Here is a 16,593-nt window from a genome sequence, read left to right on the forward strand (position 1 = left end):
CATAACTGATAAGGACTTAAAAGAAAAACATGATCAAATGTATTCAAAGAATGAAAAAGACCAAAATCACAATTTTGGCAGAGAAGAGGGAATGTATAAGATAAGATCAGATGGAAACTCTAAGAGTGAAACATATAATTATGAAATTTAAAACTCAATGGATGGTTTAAAACATAGACACAGAAGAAGGAAGAATTAGTAAACTGGAAGATAAGCCAAAACCAAATAGCCAGACTGAAGTAAGGAAAGACAAAATTATGGAAAGTACAGAAAAGAGCATAGGCTGATTCTAACATGCAACCGGGGACTCAAAAGGAAAGAATCAAGAAAGGGGCAGAAGCAATGTTTTAGGAGATAATGGCTGAAAACTGTCCACAGTGGGTGAAAAACATCAAGCTATGGATTCGAGGGGCACTAAAAAGCACAATCAGAATAAATACAGAAATAGGTATACAATAATAAATAACAGAATTAGGTATGTGTTCCCAACTTCTGAAAACCAAAGACCATGAGAAAATCTTAAAAGCAACTGAAGGTAGGGGAAGAGGGACAAAAACAAATTGTATCAAAGGAGTAGCAATGAGGTATACACCTTACTCCTCAATCAGGATAAGGGCAGCCAGAGACAACAGGAGTGCACTCTCAACTTGCTAAAGGGAAATTACCACCAGTCTGGAATTCTGTATGCAGCAAAAATAGCTTTCAAGCACAAAGATAAAACAAAGACATTTTTGGACAAACAAAAACTGAAATATCTTTGTCGCTAGCATTTCTAAAGGCAATAATGAAGGGTATTCTTCAGGCAGAAGGAAAATGCCCTTGGATGGAAGTTCAAGGTCACAGAAAGAAAAGTAACAAAAAGGAAAATATTAGCAAAATGAAATGAATACCAACTATATAACAGTAATAATATCTTCTAGAGTTTAAAATACATACAGAATTTTTTTTTTTTTTTTGCGGTACGCGGGCCTCTCACTGTTGTGGCCTCTCCAGTTGCGGAGCACAGGCTCCGGACGCGCAGGCTCAGCGGCCATGGCTCACGGGCCCAGTCGCTCCACGGCATGTGGGATCTTCCCGGACTGGGGCACGAATCCGTGTCCCCTGCATTGGCAGGCGGACTCTCAACCACTGCGCCACCAGGGAAGCCCCAGAATTGTTTTTAAATGAATGTGCAGACAGTACTGGGCGCCTGCCCAATGTATTCTCCACTTCTATCTCATCACAGTTTCACTGAGAGAGGCAACACGCCCAGCCAAAGGACTACATTTGTCCATCTTCCTTGCAGTTACGAATGCAAGGTCATGTGATATAGGAGTTTTAGAATCAATGGGTAAGTCTTCCCGGAGAGCCTTTTAAAAGGGGGCAGCCTCAGCTGAGTACAACTTTCATCCTTTGGTCATTCCTTTCCTCTTACGTGTAACACAGAAGCAACACTGTTGGCAGAGCAGCCATCTTGTGACCACAGGTGACAAGCGTAAGGAAGGGAGCTAAGCGTGGCTGAGTGAGTGCTAAGGAAACAGTCCCCGATGGCATATCAGAGCCTTTGTACCAGCCCTGGATGCTGCCTCTGAGCTTCTTGCCACATGAGAAAAATCAAGCTGTACCCTTTGGGCTAAGTCACTTTAGATGGATCTGTTACATACAGCTAAATGCAATTTCTATCATATGTAATTCACGTATTGCCTTACAAGTGCTCAGGGCTAAGGAGATCAAAACATATTAAGAGAATAAATGCATGAAGGTCCTAAGGCCACTACCAAAATTTTTATCCTTCCTTATTATCAATTACCAATTAACTCTAGGAGAGTTCAGTTCCAGAAGGATGCAGAGATACAGCTCCAAAGATCACAATGACAAGTTCTCCAGGCCAAAGAATCACACTGGGTTTTCTTAAAATCTTGTTTTTTTGAGGATGGAAAGCGCAATATAATTCTCAGAAAATTCAAACTGAGAAAAGGCCAAGGGAGATACAAAAGCTTTCTTTGCTTAAACACCCATCTCTAAAAGGCAAACTCACCCTTCTGGATGCTGCAAAACAGAAACCATCAACTCCACCGCCAGGGCTCCTGCAATCATGGCCAGTCCTGGACGACTCACAGTGCACTGCTGGTCCAAGGTCCGGTCTCTGGTTGACTACAGAGAACAGTCACTGACGTGAATGCAAAGTTCTGTTCCACCCAACGCCAGCTGTGTGAAGCATGAAACTCCTCCACAATAAAGCTCTATCACATACCAGACGCTCACTGTTGGCAAAGATCAGTCAGCCTCACATAATACCATTTCTTGCAAGTACCAAGAAAATCAAAATATACAAGTTAGGTAACTAAATGAGGTAATACATTAAAAAGGATTGGCAGTTATAAACAAATTAAAGATGGGGGGCCTAGCTGTCTCCTACATGGAGTGGCATCATGTACTCTTTTAACTGACTCAACTCTACTGTGCTTGTGAGTTGAGAGCGAGAGGCACAGAGAGGAAGAACATTTGAACAGAGCAAATGGTCCTGCCCTCCCACCATGACTGCACTAACCCTCGGAGTGCCCGGGAGACAGAAGGACTGATCTGCTGTCCCCGCCATCCTCTGCTTCCATGTGCCCCTCACAGTGGAGGCATCTTGTCACCCTGAGCATGATCTCAGGGCTTAAGAACAAATATTTCTGCTCCAATGTGGCTCCAAACACAAGCCTTCGTTAGTTCAACCTAAGAAATTCTAATTTTCCAACTCTGGGCAAATTTAAGGGGTCATTGGGCATAACTTTGACTCTGAAATTTTTGCCTTATGAACAGATGTAACTTTACTGCAGCTGATCCTTAATCCTACTTCTTGGTAATAATGAAATAACAGGGTCAGCTGTATATTATAACCCATGATGGAGATAAAGCCACCCTTCTTCACATAAGAGGATATTTTTGTCTCTATACTGGGAAGACACAAAAGCCAGTCATCCAGAAGAGGTGTAAATCAGTGAGGAACACGTTTTAATAGAAGGTGAAAATGGAGGGGAGGGTACGGACAACACCTCTGCTTTGTTCTACTAGAAGTGATCGTCTTTTCTGATGAAAGACCATCCCTGCTCACCCTGCTCCCATGGCAGCATTAAGAACACAGAACCTTACGTTGGAACAGTGTAGTGCTTGCTGCTCAGAGCACTTCCATGTTTGAACCACCTTGCACTGTTATTAGTCAGGGAAAGTATTCGTCCCTCCCCTACTGGGGTTAGCAAATAAAATACAAGATGCCCGGTTAAACTTGAACTTTAAATAAACAACAAATAATCTTTTAGCATAAACAGATCTCCAATATTGCATGGGACATACTTATACTAAAATATTATTCGTTATTTACCTGAAATTCAGAGTTAACTGGAAATCCTGTATTTTGACATGCTGAGTCTGACAACCTTCTGGGCCTCAGAGTCCCATCCTGCAGAAGCACAGGGAGCCTAACAGACTTATTTGGAATTATCCCGTGAGGCTGGACTGCAGTCTGGGTCTTCAGACTGGGTCTTCAGACTCCTCATTTAACACCCTCTTCACTAAGATACCCTAAGAATACACACAGAATACAGCGCTAAGCGCTGCCAGGAACCAATCTAGCCTGCGGTTTCCTTGCTGAGCTTTCCATAAAAATGGTTTGTTGCTGCGTTTACACTGGCGAACAGGGAAGAGCTGTACACAGTTGATGATGTCAAACAAGGCTCATAGAGGGATAAGGCCCTGCCCCGCCCCCCAAATGGAGAATTTTTCTCTTTGTTAAAAGACAATATCTAAATAGTCGTAAAGGAAAGAACTGGGTCTCTCCACTCTAGTGGGCAAGACGGTTGCAGGGAATATTTGGAATAACAAAGAAATCCACTTACATCTCCCGGGGCCACCACATCATTGCAGAAGTAGCAGCCAAGTTTGTAGCCAGGGATGTTGGCAAAAAGTGATGGGCCCAGGAGGTCGGCAGGTGCCACAGGGCGGCTGGGACACAAGTCCCCGGCTCCCTGCAGCTTAGGCTTCTTCAGGCCATGTCTCATAACAACAAATGTGTCAAACCCCAAGGCAGCATTGATGACCAGCTGTGAGTTTCAAGGAATAAAAGGCTAGAGTTAAGAGACACATATTTTAAGCCATGGCTAACTTCATATTTGGTCCACTTAAAAAATTTATTTTATAAGTGTTGGCAATAAATGTTTGCATATGACTATAATTAGATTCTAGAAGCTAATGTTGGTAAAAGTTACCCAAGACTGAGGGCTTATTAAATGCAAAAGACTTGACAAGTAATTAACTTAAATTATCTCATTTGGTTTCATTTAAAATTCCCAGCAAACATTTCCTATTTACAGATGAGGATACTGAAAGTCAGACGGGTTACTTCTATAACTTGCCCAAGGTCACTTAGCTGGTAAAAGGTAGGTGTATAAAACTGTCTCGGTAGTTCTCAAACCCATTCTTTCCAGCATTATGCTGTCCTCTGTCATTTCTACAGAGATTTCTTTTCATAATAGCTTTATTGAGATATAATTCACATACCATATAATTCACCCTCCACATAGGATTTTTTTTGAATATTTTCTTTCTTTTTAAAAATTTATTTATTTATTTATTTATTTTTGGCTGCATTGGGTCCTGGTTGCTGCGCACAGATTTTCTCTAGTTGCGGTGAGCAGGGGCCACTCCTCGCTGTTGTGCGCAGGCCGCTCATTGCGGTGGCCTCCCCCATTGCGGAGCACGGGCTCCAGGCGTGCGGGCTTCAGTAGTTGTGGCTTGCGGGTTCTCGAGCGCACGCTCAGTAGTTGTGGCGCACGGGCTTCATTGCTCCACGGCATGTGGGATCCTCCCAGACCAGGGCTCGAACACGTGTCCCCTGCATTGGCAGGCGGATTCCCAACCACTGAGCCACCAGCGAAGCCCCCCACATAGGTCTCTGAGGATAATTTTTTTCATTTATACTGTAAGAACATCTCTTAGCTGTAATTTAACTTATTCTCCCAAATTTATGGTTAGACAGAAAGTTGGAAAAAATCAAGGAAAACCATACCAGAAAACAAAAATCACTCACAATCTCACAGCTCAAACAATTATTATTAATAGTTTGAAGTATTTCCCTGTTATTTTCTCTCTCTCTCGCATTCCCTTCCTCCCTTTCTCCCTTCTTGCCACCCTTTGATAAACGTAGATATCTTTACATATATAAACAGAGTTGATAAAATATATATATACAATATTATACCTTGCTTATTTAACATAATGTGGTATTTTCCATGTTATTAAAATTCTTTGAAGACATAACCGTGAACGGCTGCATACTATTCCGTCACACATATGTACGGTGATTTATTGGGTTGACCAAAAGGTTCGTTCGGTTTTTTCTGTGACTCTAGTAGCAGTTAGTTGTCTTTCACGTCATTCGAAACAATTTTGTTAGATTGTATGTGACAGCTGTCATATCAGCATGTGTTTAAAAAAAGACATCAAAATTAGTGGATTTTTGTGTAGCCATTTTAATATTGAAGATGGAAGAAAAAAGCAACATTTTCGGCATATTATGCTTTGTTATTTCAAGAAAGGTAAAAACGCAACCGAAATGCAAAAAAAAAAAGATTTATGCAGTGTATGGAGAAGGTGCTGTGACCGATCAAATGTGTCAAAGGTGGTTTGAGAAGTTTCGTGCTGGAGATTTCTTGCTGGATGCTGCTCCACGGTCAGGTAAACCAGTTGAAGTTGATAGCGATCAAATTGAGACATTAACTGAGAACAGTCAATGTTATACCACGCGGGAGACAGCCAACATACTCAAAATATCCAAATCAAGTGCTGAAAGTCATTTGCACTAGCTTGGTTATGTGAATTGCTTTGATGTTTGGGTTCCACGTAAGTTAAGCAAAAAAAACCTTCTTGAATGTATTTCCACATGTGATTCTCTACTTAAACGTAATGAAAATGTTCCGTTTTTAAAACAAATTGTGACAGGCAATGAAAAGTGGATACTGTCCAATAATGTGGAAAGGAAGAGACTGTGGGGCAAGCGAAATGAACCACCACCAACTACACCAAAGGCCAATCTTCGTCCAGAGAAGGTGATGTTGTGTATATGGCGGGATTGGAAGGGAGTTCTCTATTACGAGCTCCTTCTGGAAAACCAAACAATTAATTCCAACAAGTACTGCTCCCAGTTAGACCAACTGAAAGCAGCACTCGACGAAAAGCGTCCAGAATTAGTCATCAGAAAACACATAATCTTCCATCAGGATAACGCAAGACTGCATGTTTCTTTGATGACCAGGCGAAAACTGTCACAGCTTGTCTGGGAAGTTCTGATTCATCCGCCATATTCACCAGACATTGACCTTCGGAATTCCATTTATTTAGGTCCTTACAAAATTCTCTTAATGGAAAATTTCAATTCCCTGGAAGACTGTAAAAGGCACCTGGAACAGTTCTTTGCTCAAAAAGATAAAAAGTTTTGGGAAGATGGAATTATGAAGTTGCCTGAAAAATGGCAGAAGGTAGTGGAACAAAAGGGTGAATACGTTGTTCAATAAAGTTCTTGGTGAAAATGAAAAATCTGTCTTTTATTTTTACTTAAAACTGAAGGCACTTTTTGGCCAACCCAGTGTTTAAACATTCAGTTCTTTTGGCCCTTGAAGTTGTCACTGACCCAACAGTAGTGAATGAGACAAAATCTTTGCCCTCTTGGAGCTTACATTCTATTGTAAGTAGAGCGTCCCTTCTAGTAAAGGACCTCACAGGGTGGTTATGAAAATTAAACAGTAAAGGGTAACAATTATGCTGGATGATGGTGCATAAGGCAGAGACAGTCTCTGGAGGAAGCCCTCTTGTACCAGGTCACTAGGCCACACAAAGCACCTTCTGCTCTGGAGGGGGCAGACTGGGGACACTTCCGCCTGGGGAGATGATGCATTAAGTCACCACCAGAGGACCCACACTCTACCTTTCTCTTGCTCGCGGCGATGACGGCGGGCAGCCATCGGCTCTCCCGGGTGTCCATCAGCAGGAACACGACATCATGGCCTTCGACGAGCTGCTCTAGCCGCTCCACATCCCTGCGGGCCTGCTCCAGGGTGACGCTGGAGAAGTTCACTGGGTGTCCCGGCATGGGGATGCTCATGTTGAACCCTCTGGCGTTCTGGGGACACACCAGAGAGAGGGGGGTCTGAAGCAAAGGGACAGGCGGGATCTCAGAGCCCGCATCTCCCGGTCGCCGCAAGCATGCACACATGGTCGCTTACAGCCTGAAATCTCTCCGTCATGACCACTCTGCCTTAGCCTTCTGCTGCCTGTGCCCCCAACCCTCTTCACCTCTTCAACCTAGACCACGCTTTCCTGTCACCCAGGGTCCCTGAATCTGGACAGAGCAGCAAACAGAGACACAAGGATTCTAGTTCCAAAGTGGGTGGGGGGCACTTCCCGTGTGAGAAAAGGTGAACACTGGAGAAAACTGTGTACCTTTGGCTCTTTCCTACAATCTGAGGCCAAGAAACTTCACCAAAATGCCCTCTGCCTGCCCAAGTCCCTCCATCCAGCCAAGCTGTCTCTCCCCACTTATTCCCAAGCTGCCCTCCCCTCCACTTCCTTACAGTAGAATACCTCCAAATGGGATGTCAGAACAAAAATAATTTAATAAATTCATATAAGATTAGAATGGCTGCTAGTCTTGCCTTAATCTTCTTAGGAGTATATGCATTAAAAACAAACAAAACCCTCAAAACCAAAAAACTCTACTTGCTGACTTGAACTAGAAAACTGACTTAGGAGTGTATAGATACTTGTTTGGCGGGTGGGTGACAGCTATGTGTGGTAGTGAAGCTTCATTTCCTGTCCAAAAGCAGAAGCTGCCCAGCAACCTGGGTTCTCTTTGAGTGTGGGGACTCAGCATTTCTCATGGGGTCTTTAGAACAGCTCTGTAATTTACCTTTTGTCCCCTGCTGGCTCCACAATGTCTTGGCAGATGAATTGTGAGTCACAAAGGAGTGCCAATGGGCTAAAAAGTGTCTGCATGCAATAAATTGGGACAAACATTTCTTTCTGAGACCACAGTCTTTCACTACACATTGTTCTGTGTCTGAAGAGTCATTTTATACAATCTACCCAGGTGCAGAGCTTTTAGGTGCATAATGGTAGGAGAGATAGGCTGTCAGTTACTCTTCAGGGTTGAAAGCAGATGTCCAGAGCTGGGCTTTAAAACCCCTAGCGTGGCTCTACAGCCCTACATTTTATTGCTTTACCTTTGGGAGAAAAAAAAATGGTGACCTCAAATAGTTATTTGATTTATTAAAGGTCAGGTTTTTTTCCTATTCAATTAATTCAACCCCAGGATTAGGCATGGTATTTGCAGCCGAGCAGTTCTTTTCATGTCTTCTCCACTTAGGACTAGCCTTCTGTCCGTGGCCTGGTGTAAGGAGGGTGATGAGTAAATATTTGTTGAATGAAAATATCAACAATATTAACCGTTGAACACACAAAGAAAATTACATAAGCCTGGCTAACCAGTAAGTGAAACAGTTTCACAAGTACTTTTCACGAATTTGATGAATTACACTAGTACTTAGATGCATTCTGTGTTATCTATTATTACTTATAAGGCACGAAGGATAAAAGTATAAAAGACCTGGCTCCCCGTGGTAAGGAATGCATAATCCAATAGGTGAAATGGAGTAACATGATGTAGGTGCTGAGGAAGAGGCTTGATCCTGGTAGGCTGATGTTTTCAAGAAAAGGTGAACCTGATCTCTAAGGCCCAGCATGACCTGGCCTTTGCTGACACGGACGCCCTAGCTCTGTGTCTTTCTTGACCTCCATGCTTCAGCCAGCCTGGTTTTCTTTCAGTCCACAAAGGCAGCATGCTGCTTCCTACCTCAGGCCTCTGCACAGACAGCTCCGCCCCGCTTGGTCTAGCTAGCTCCCACCCACGCTTCAGGACTCAGCTTCCTCAAGGAAGCCTGGTTTAGGTCAGGCCTACCTGTTAAACATTCTCACAGCAACTGAGCTCCTGCCTCGTGCACTTGTTACAAGTGTGACCGTTTAGGAAATTAGTTTATTGACCCCAGCTAGACTTGAAGTTCAATGCAAGGCAGTGGGAACTTCGTCTGCCTTGTTCCCCAGTCCCTAGCACACAGTAGGCCTTAAATAAATATGTGAGGAGTGAGTAAGTCATAGAATAACTGAACAAAGAAATAGGGGGAATTGCATTGGGTCATAGACCATGGCTAGGATTTGGGCAAGCAAAACTTTCAGGCAGAGCTCAGATTCAAAGCCAGGTCTGTCTGGGCCCAGAGGGGAGTTCACAGTACTCCCTGGTGATAGAATGAATTATTTTTCCTGACTGTGTGCACTGCCTCCCTCTAAGAGAATTATATGTCCATGCCCTTTGCCATACAACTTTGCAGGACCTCCCACTAGGAAGGCAGGGTATCCTGACCAGCCCCGTTGACGTAGGGCCTGGCCCTGTGACTAGCTCTGGCAATGGAGATGGAGGACACTGCACAGTGCCATTTCTGAGGCGAGACTTTAACATGTACAGGTATGGTAAGCCTCACCAACCCCTTTACACTTCTACCTTCCACCATAAGAAGAGTAGGACAGCTGACTGTTGCTCCTGGAGTGTAGATTTTGAAATAATGACATACAGAGTAGACTGGAACCTGACTCGAAGCCTGAGTCCAGCCTAGCCTACAGCTAAGCTATGGCTAACCTGCAGCCATGAGCATGAAATAATGTTTATGATCGTAAGCCATTTCGATGTTGGGTGTATGTGATATGCAATATTGTCACAGCAGAAACCTAACTAAGATGCCTCCTCAATGATGGGGTGCACCATTCTTATCTCTTCTGGCATCCAGCACCTCACTGGGTACAGTGGGTGTTCAATCAATACTGTTGAATTAGACCCAATAAATGACATTCCTCTGGTACACTGATGAAATGGGTAAAACAGTCAAAGTTGCTTTTAAAGCAAAGACTGTTAAAATGAATGAATCTAATGCTGAGTGGCTAAACAGAGAAATTTTGAGAAAGCAGGTTTTTTATTTTTAGAGTCTCTTGTGGCACTTTAAGTACAAACAGATACTTCAGAGACACCTGATCTAACCTCTGTCACATAAACGGATTAAGCATGCCAGGTGCAGAATGTCTTTTGCTGGATGACCCCAAAAACACTGGCAAATTTCGAATCAAATGAGCCGAATGACTTGCCTCATTGTTTTTAAAATAAATGATGAAAGTCAAAAATAAGAAGCAGCTGGAATAAAAAGCTAAACATTAGCTAGATCTTTCTTCTGCAGACTTACATTCAATTTAATTTCATAAACCTGTACTAACTATCAAGTATTCTGGTGATGAGGAAAATAATATCCTACATCTGAGACACCATAAATCCCTTTGGAACAAGGCAGTATCTAAAAAGATTTGTACCCCAAATTCCTCAACTCAGATAATGCTTTGCAACTTATGAAACATTCTTTTCATGTACTCATTTTATTTTCGTAATAATGTATGAGAGTTTTGTTCTTGTAATCTCCATCTCTGAGATGAGGAAACAGAGGTTTGGCCGCATGATGAGGGCCTGGTAGTAAGTGACAGATGGCTGACTCCCTTTCACCAATACCACAGGGCCTCATTCCCCAAGACTTAAACACTGAAAAGATCCAGGAGAAAACCTCAGGCGTTCTCAAAGAGCATCCACGTACCACTCCGGGGAATATTTTCTGGAGCCGGTCTGCTGCAGCCAGGGCCTTGGGCTTACCACCCGCCAGGCAATCTTCAAATTCATACAGAGGCTGCCTCACAGGGTTGGAATAGGAGATCTTGGCATTGTCCACAAATGTGATGTGTCTGACGCCCCAACCCTGCATGGAAACAGGAGATCACGGTGTGTTTCTGATGAACATTTCACAGGGTGTCTCCCTTGAAATCCCTAAAAGGGGTTTTATTTTGGAGCAGCTTGGGAACCTCAAAATACAGGAAACTCCAGAAATTGAATTGTGCAAATTCAGTTTTTGACAGTGTCAATTTCCTTTAAAAGACAAAATAATTATACACACAGTGCCTGGCTTCCTACAGTAATGAGACTAAGAAATGTCATTGTGGGTCTGACTAATAATTCATTATTTTTGACAGTGGCACCAGAGGAAGCTTTGGGGGTGAGTCCCATAAGAACTGTCCCTGTTACTGTCTTAAAAGGATTAGCAAGAGCCACCCAATGTCCTTGCTTTCCCTGAATGAATAAGTAAGCATAAGTAACATCTCATCCTAAAATTCACTTAAAGCCTGAATTAGCTCCTCGTAAAAGTGACTTATAAGTTATTTCCAATTGTACAACATCATAGAAGATTTTGTACTTTTTCTCCAAGAGGCAAAGCCCTTATTAATATTCTGGAATGTAGGGGAAAATTCTACATTCTCAGAGATAGTTTTCATGATTTCATACACTTCAATTCCATCTCCTATAAAGTCTTATAGAACCACATGATTTTAAAATTAGATAGGTTCTTTAAAATCTTTAGTTCAATTACTTTATTTTACAGATACAGAAACTGAAGCCCAGAAAAGATAAGTGACTTATCTTAGGTCATAGATCTGGTTAATGGAGGGGAGGAAATGAGATCCTCAGAGTGGCAACCAAATGAAGGTGCGTACTTTCTGGGGTGGGATGGGGTATGTGTATTTCAGTAAACCATAATAAACAAGCACAGTGATGTAAGAGAAGCCCTGCCAGGATTGGCTGCAGAGTTAAGAGTCTGATCTCTGTCTTATTTCAATATCCTTCCATTAGGGACTTTGAAATTCAGTTAGTCTGATGATTCCAGGGGCACAGTCAACAACAACCCAAGATTCACTGTCGGGGTGGAGGATGATAGGCCAGAATCCACTCTTTTGAAAGCATAGTTTAAGTCAGCTGTTGGTTTTGAAGCCCACTGGTAACTTTGGTCTACCCACCCAGTTTTATAAGTGACTTTCACCAGGTAAGCAAACTACCATGGAGGGGGAATAAACATATGGAATACCCAAAACTCAGTGGTGCTTGGCTTGGGGATATTTATTTCGGGAGTATTTTTGCATTTTAAAGCAATGCTGAGTGGAGAGCAAGGAAGGCAGTACTGGGAACATGCTTGGCGGTGGGAAGAAAGCTACATAATTACAAACATGCCACAGGTTAGTCACATGTATGTGGACTCTCACACTTAACTTTCAGTTTCCTGTAATGCTACACAGTTTAAATGGCTAATCTGTAAAGATTAAAGAAAATTACAATACTCAGTGCTGGTGAGGATGGGGTGATGAAAAAACTATTTTACCAATTGAGAATGTAAACTAATATAATTCTTCTGGAAAGCAATCTGGCAATAGGTTTCTAGAACTTTTTCAATGTTCATATCCTTTGACCTACTTCCAGCAATCTGTTTTAGGAAATGATCTAAAATACTGACAAAAATGCAATCACAAAGATGTTCTCTGTAACATAATTTAGAGTTGTAAAAAACTAGAAACAATGTTAATGTCTAACATTAGGGGAATGTCACAGTAAATCATGTTTCATCATACAAGAAGGCATACTCTACAGCCATTAAGAAATCTTTTTAGGTATCCTTTTTAATGACATGAGAAAGTGTTTACAATGCTAATTGGTAAAAGCAAGGGGCATTTTTATATATCAAATAAGATTTTTAAATATACATTAAACAAACACTGAAAAGAAGTGAAAATGTAGTCGAAAAATGGGTCTTCTTTTCTTGCTTTACAACTCTTATACTCTACAAATTTTCTACAATGGGACTATAATGACTTTATAATTTTAAAAATGCTAAGAAAACTTAAGTACCTAATTCTGGAAGTTAGGAAAAGAATGAAATAAATTCCACAAAAATGGAGAAGGAAATGAATAAAGATAAAAGTAGATACTAATGAATCTGGAAGCAAAACAAAACAAAAATTATGGAATAAAGAGATCAAGGATTTAGTTCTCTGGAAAGACTGATAAAATAGACAAGCTTCTCTGGCAAGTTTGAAAAAGAGAAAACACAATTATTCAACATTAGGAATAAGGAGAGATAAAAGAGAGGATAAGGCTTCCCTGGTGGTGCAGTGGTTGAGAGTCCACCTGCCGATGCAGGGGACACGGATTCGTGCCCCGGTCCGGGAAGATCCCACATGCCACGATGCGGCTGGGCCCGTGAGCCATGGCCGCTGAGCCTGCGCGTCCTGAGCCTGTGCTCCACAACGGGAGAGGCCACAACAGTGAGAGGCCTGCGTACCGCAAAAAAAAAAAAAAAAAGACAGAGAGGATAAAGAGAAGATTTAAAAGTTGGTAAGAAGGACTTCCCTGGTGGCGCAGTGATTAAGAATCTGCCTGCCAATGCAGCGGATTTGGGTTCAAGCCCTGGTCCAGGAAGATCCCTCATGCCCTGGAGCAACTAAGCCCGTGTGCCACAACTACTGAGCCTGCACTGTAGAGCCCACGAGCCACAACTACTGAAGCCCGTGCGCCTAAAGCCCATTCTCCGCAACAAGGGAAGCCACCGCAGTGAGAAGCCCACGCACCACAACGAAGAGTAGCTCCCACTCGCTGCAACTAGAGAAAGCCTGCACGCAGCAACAAGACCCAACACAGCCAAAGAAGAAACAGAGAAATAAAGAAGTGCATTTAAAAAAAATGAAATAAAATAAAAGATTGGTAAGAGAATACCACATGTATTTTATATACAATTAATTTTCAAATTTAGATGAAATGGATGATTTTCTAGGAAAACAACATGACTAAACTGACTCAAAAGAGGTATAAAATCTAAAAAGGTCAATGACTATAGAAACATTTGTAAAAGTTCCCAAAGATTCCCTGCCCTCACTGCCAAGAGAATTCCAAAAGGCATCAGGCCCAGATGGATTTATAACTGAATTTTGCCAAACCATCAAGGAACTGATAAGTCATACACTTAAACTGTCCTGGAGCATAGAAAAAGGCAGAAAGTTTTATTTTATAAAAGTAGTATAACTCAGCTATAAGATATACGACACCACAAAGAAAAGGAAAAAACATTACTATAAACCAACTTGACTTATGAATGCGTATGTAAAACCTAGCAATAAAACATTACCAGTTGAATCCCATAGTATATTAGAAGAATAACATACCATGAACAAATAGGGTTTTTTCCAGGAATGCTCAACATTAGAATATAATTATCTTGATAGATATATTTGATAAAGCTTAGCAATCATTTCTGATGTAAACTCATAGTAAACTAGAAATAAAAATCTGCCTCCTCAATTTATAAAAGAGCATTAGCAGAAACCAATATCACATATCAAAATTAAAGAAAAAAAAAGAAGTTCCCATTAAAAATCAGTAACAAAATGAGGATGCCAAATCTCACCATTATTCCTCAGCAAAACCATGGAGTCCTAGCCAGTCCTAGAAATAGGTATAAATGTTGGTGAGGAATACTTATCAACCTAGAAAATTCTAAAGAATCAAACAAAAAACTAATATAACTAAGAAAGTTTAGAGGGGGGACCTTGAAGATGGCGGAAGAGTAAGACGCGGAGATCGCCTTCCTCCCCACGGATACACCAGAAATACATCCACACGTGGAACAACTCCTACAGAACTCCTACTGAAGGCTGGCAGAAGACCTCAGACCTCCCAAAAGGCAAGAAACTCCCCACGTACCTGGGTAGGGCAAAAGAAAAAACAGAGACAAAAGAATAAGGACGGCACCTGCACCAGTGGGAGGGAGCTGTGAAGGAGGAAAAGTTTCCACACACTAGGAAGCCCCTCCGCGGGCGGAGACGCTGCGGGAGGCGGAGGGGGGAGCTTCGGGGACCGCGGAGTAGTGCCACAGCGACGGGTGCGGAGGGCCAAAGCGGGGAGATTCCTGCACAGACGATCGGTGCCGACCGGCACTCACCAACCCGAGAGGCTTGTCTGCTCACCCGCCGGGGCGGCGGGGCTGCGAGCTGAGGCTCGGGTTTTGGTTTTGGACGGAGATCAGGGAGAGGGAACTGGGGTTGGCGGCTTGAACATAGCCTGAAGGAGTTAGTGCACCACGACTAGCCGGGAGGGAGTTCGGGGAAAAGCCTGCACCTGCCGAAGAGGCAAGAGACTTTTTCTTCCCTCTTTGTTTCCTGGTGCGCCGAGGAGAGGGGTTAAGTAGCGCTGCTTAAAGGATCTCCAGAGACCGGGCGCGAGCCGCGGCTAAAAGCGCGAACCCCAGAGACGGGCGCGAGCCGCGGCTGAAAGCGCAAACCCCAGAGACGGGCGCGAGCCGCGGCTAAAACCAGCAGACCCCAGAGCCGGGCGGGAGACGCTAAGGCTGCTGCTGACTGCCACCAAGAGGCCTGTGTGCGAGCACAGGTCACTCTCCACACCCCTCTTCCGCGGAGCCTGTGGCAGCCCGCCACTGCCAGGTTCCCGGGATCCAGGGACAACTTCCCCGGGACAACGCACGGCGGGCCTCAGGCTGGTGCAACGTCACGCCGGCCTCTGCCGCAACGTCACGCTGCCTCTGCCGCCGCAGGCCCGCCCCGCACGCAGTGCCCCACCGTCCCCCCACCCCCCACCCCCCGCCCGAGTGAGCCGGAGGCCCCGAATCAGCGGCTCCTTTAACCCCGTCCTGTCTGAGCGAAACAACAGACGCCCTCCAGCGACCTACACGCAGAGGCAGGGCCAAATCCAAAGCTGAGCTCCTGTGAGCTGTGAGAACAAAGAAGAGAAAGGGAAATCTCTCCCAGCAGCCACAGAAGCAGTGGATTAAAGCTCCACAATCAACTTGATATACCCTGCATCTGTGGAATACCTGAATAGACAAGGAATGATCCCAAATTGAAGAGGGGGAATTTAGGAGCGAGATCTATGATTTTTTTCCCTTTTCCTCTTTTTGTGGATGTGTACGTGTATGCTTCTGTGTGAGATCCTGTCTGTATACTCTTGCTTCCACCATTTGTCCTAGGGCTCTATCCGTCCATGGTTTTTTTAAAAAATTCTTTTTCTTAATAATTAAGTTTAATTGTAATAACTTTATTATACTTTACCTTCGTTCTTTCTTTCTTTCCTTCCTTCCTTCCCTCCTTTAGACAACGAATCACCCCAAATTGAGGAGGTGGTCTCTGGGAGCAGGATTTATGATTTTTCCCCCTTTACCTCTTTTTGTGAAGGTGTATGTGTATGCTTCTGTGTAAGATTTTCTCTGTATAGCTTTGCTTTCCAACATTTGTCCTAAGGTTCTATCCGTCCCTTTTTTTTTTTCCTAAATATTTTTTAATTCAATAAACTATATTATACTTTATTTTATTTTTTACTGTATCATCTTTCTGTCTTTTTCCTTCTTTCCTCCTTCCTTCCTTCCTCCCTCCCTCCCTCCCTCCCTCCTTTCTTTCCTTCTTTGCTTCTTTCTTCCTTCCTTCCTTTCCTCCTTTCCTTCTTTCTTTACTCATACTTTCTACTAATTCTCTCTACTTTTTTCTCCCTTTTATTCTGAGCCGTGTGGATGAAAGGCTCTTGGTGCTCCAGCCAGGAGTCAGGGCTCTGCCTCTGAGGTAGGAGAGCCAACTTCAGGACACTGGTCAACAACAGACCTCCCAGCTCCA

General features: G+C 43.2%; 1 protein-coding gene across 1 annotated transcript in view; it reads right to left on the reverse strand.

The window, feature by feature from the left end:
• Window positions 1–16,593, reverse strand: part of ATG7 (autophagy related 7) — a 245,835-nt gene that overhangs the window by 172,633 nt on the left and 56,609 nt on the right. Inside the window, 4 exon segments of the mRNA XM_032647922.1 lie at window positions 2,018–2,133; window positions 3,861–4,064; window positions 6,944–7,138; window positions 10,698–10,856. Of these exon segments, the coding sequence (XP_032503813.1) occupies window positions 2,018–2,133; window positions 3,861–4,064; window positions 6,944–7,138; window positions 10,698–10,856 (674 nt within the window).

Source organism: Phocoena sinus, chromosome 11, assembly GCF_008692025.1.
Source record: "Phocoena sinus isolate mPhoSin1 chromosome 11, mPhoSin1.pri, whole genome shotgun sequence".
NCBI classification, from domain to species: Eukaryota; Metazoa; Chordata; class Mammalia; order Artiodactyla; family Phocoenidae; genus Phocoena; species Phocoena sinus.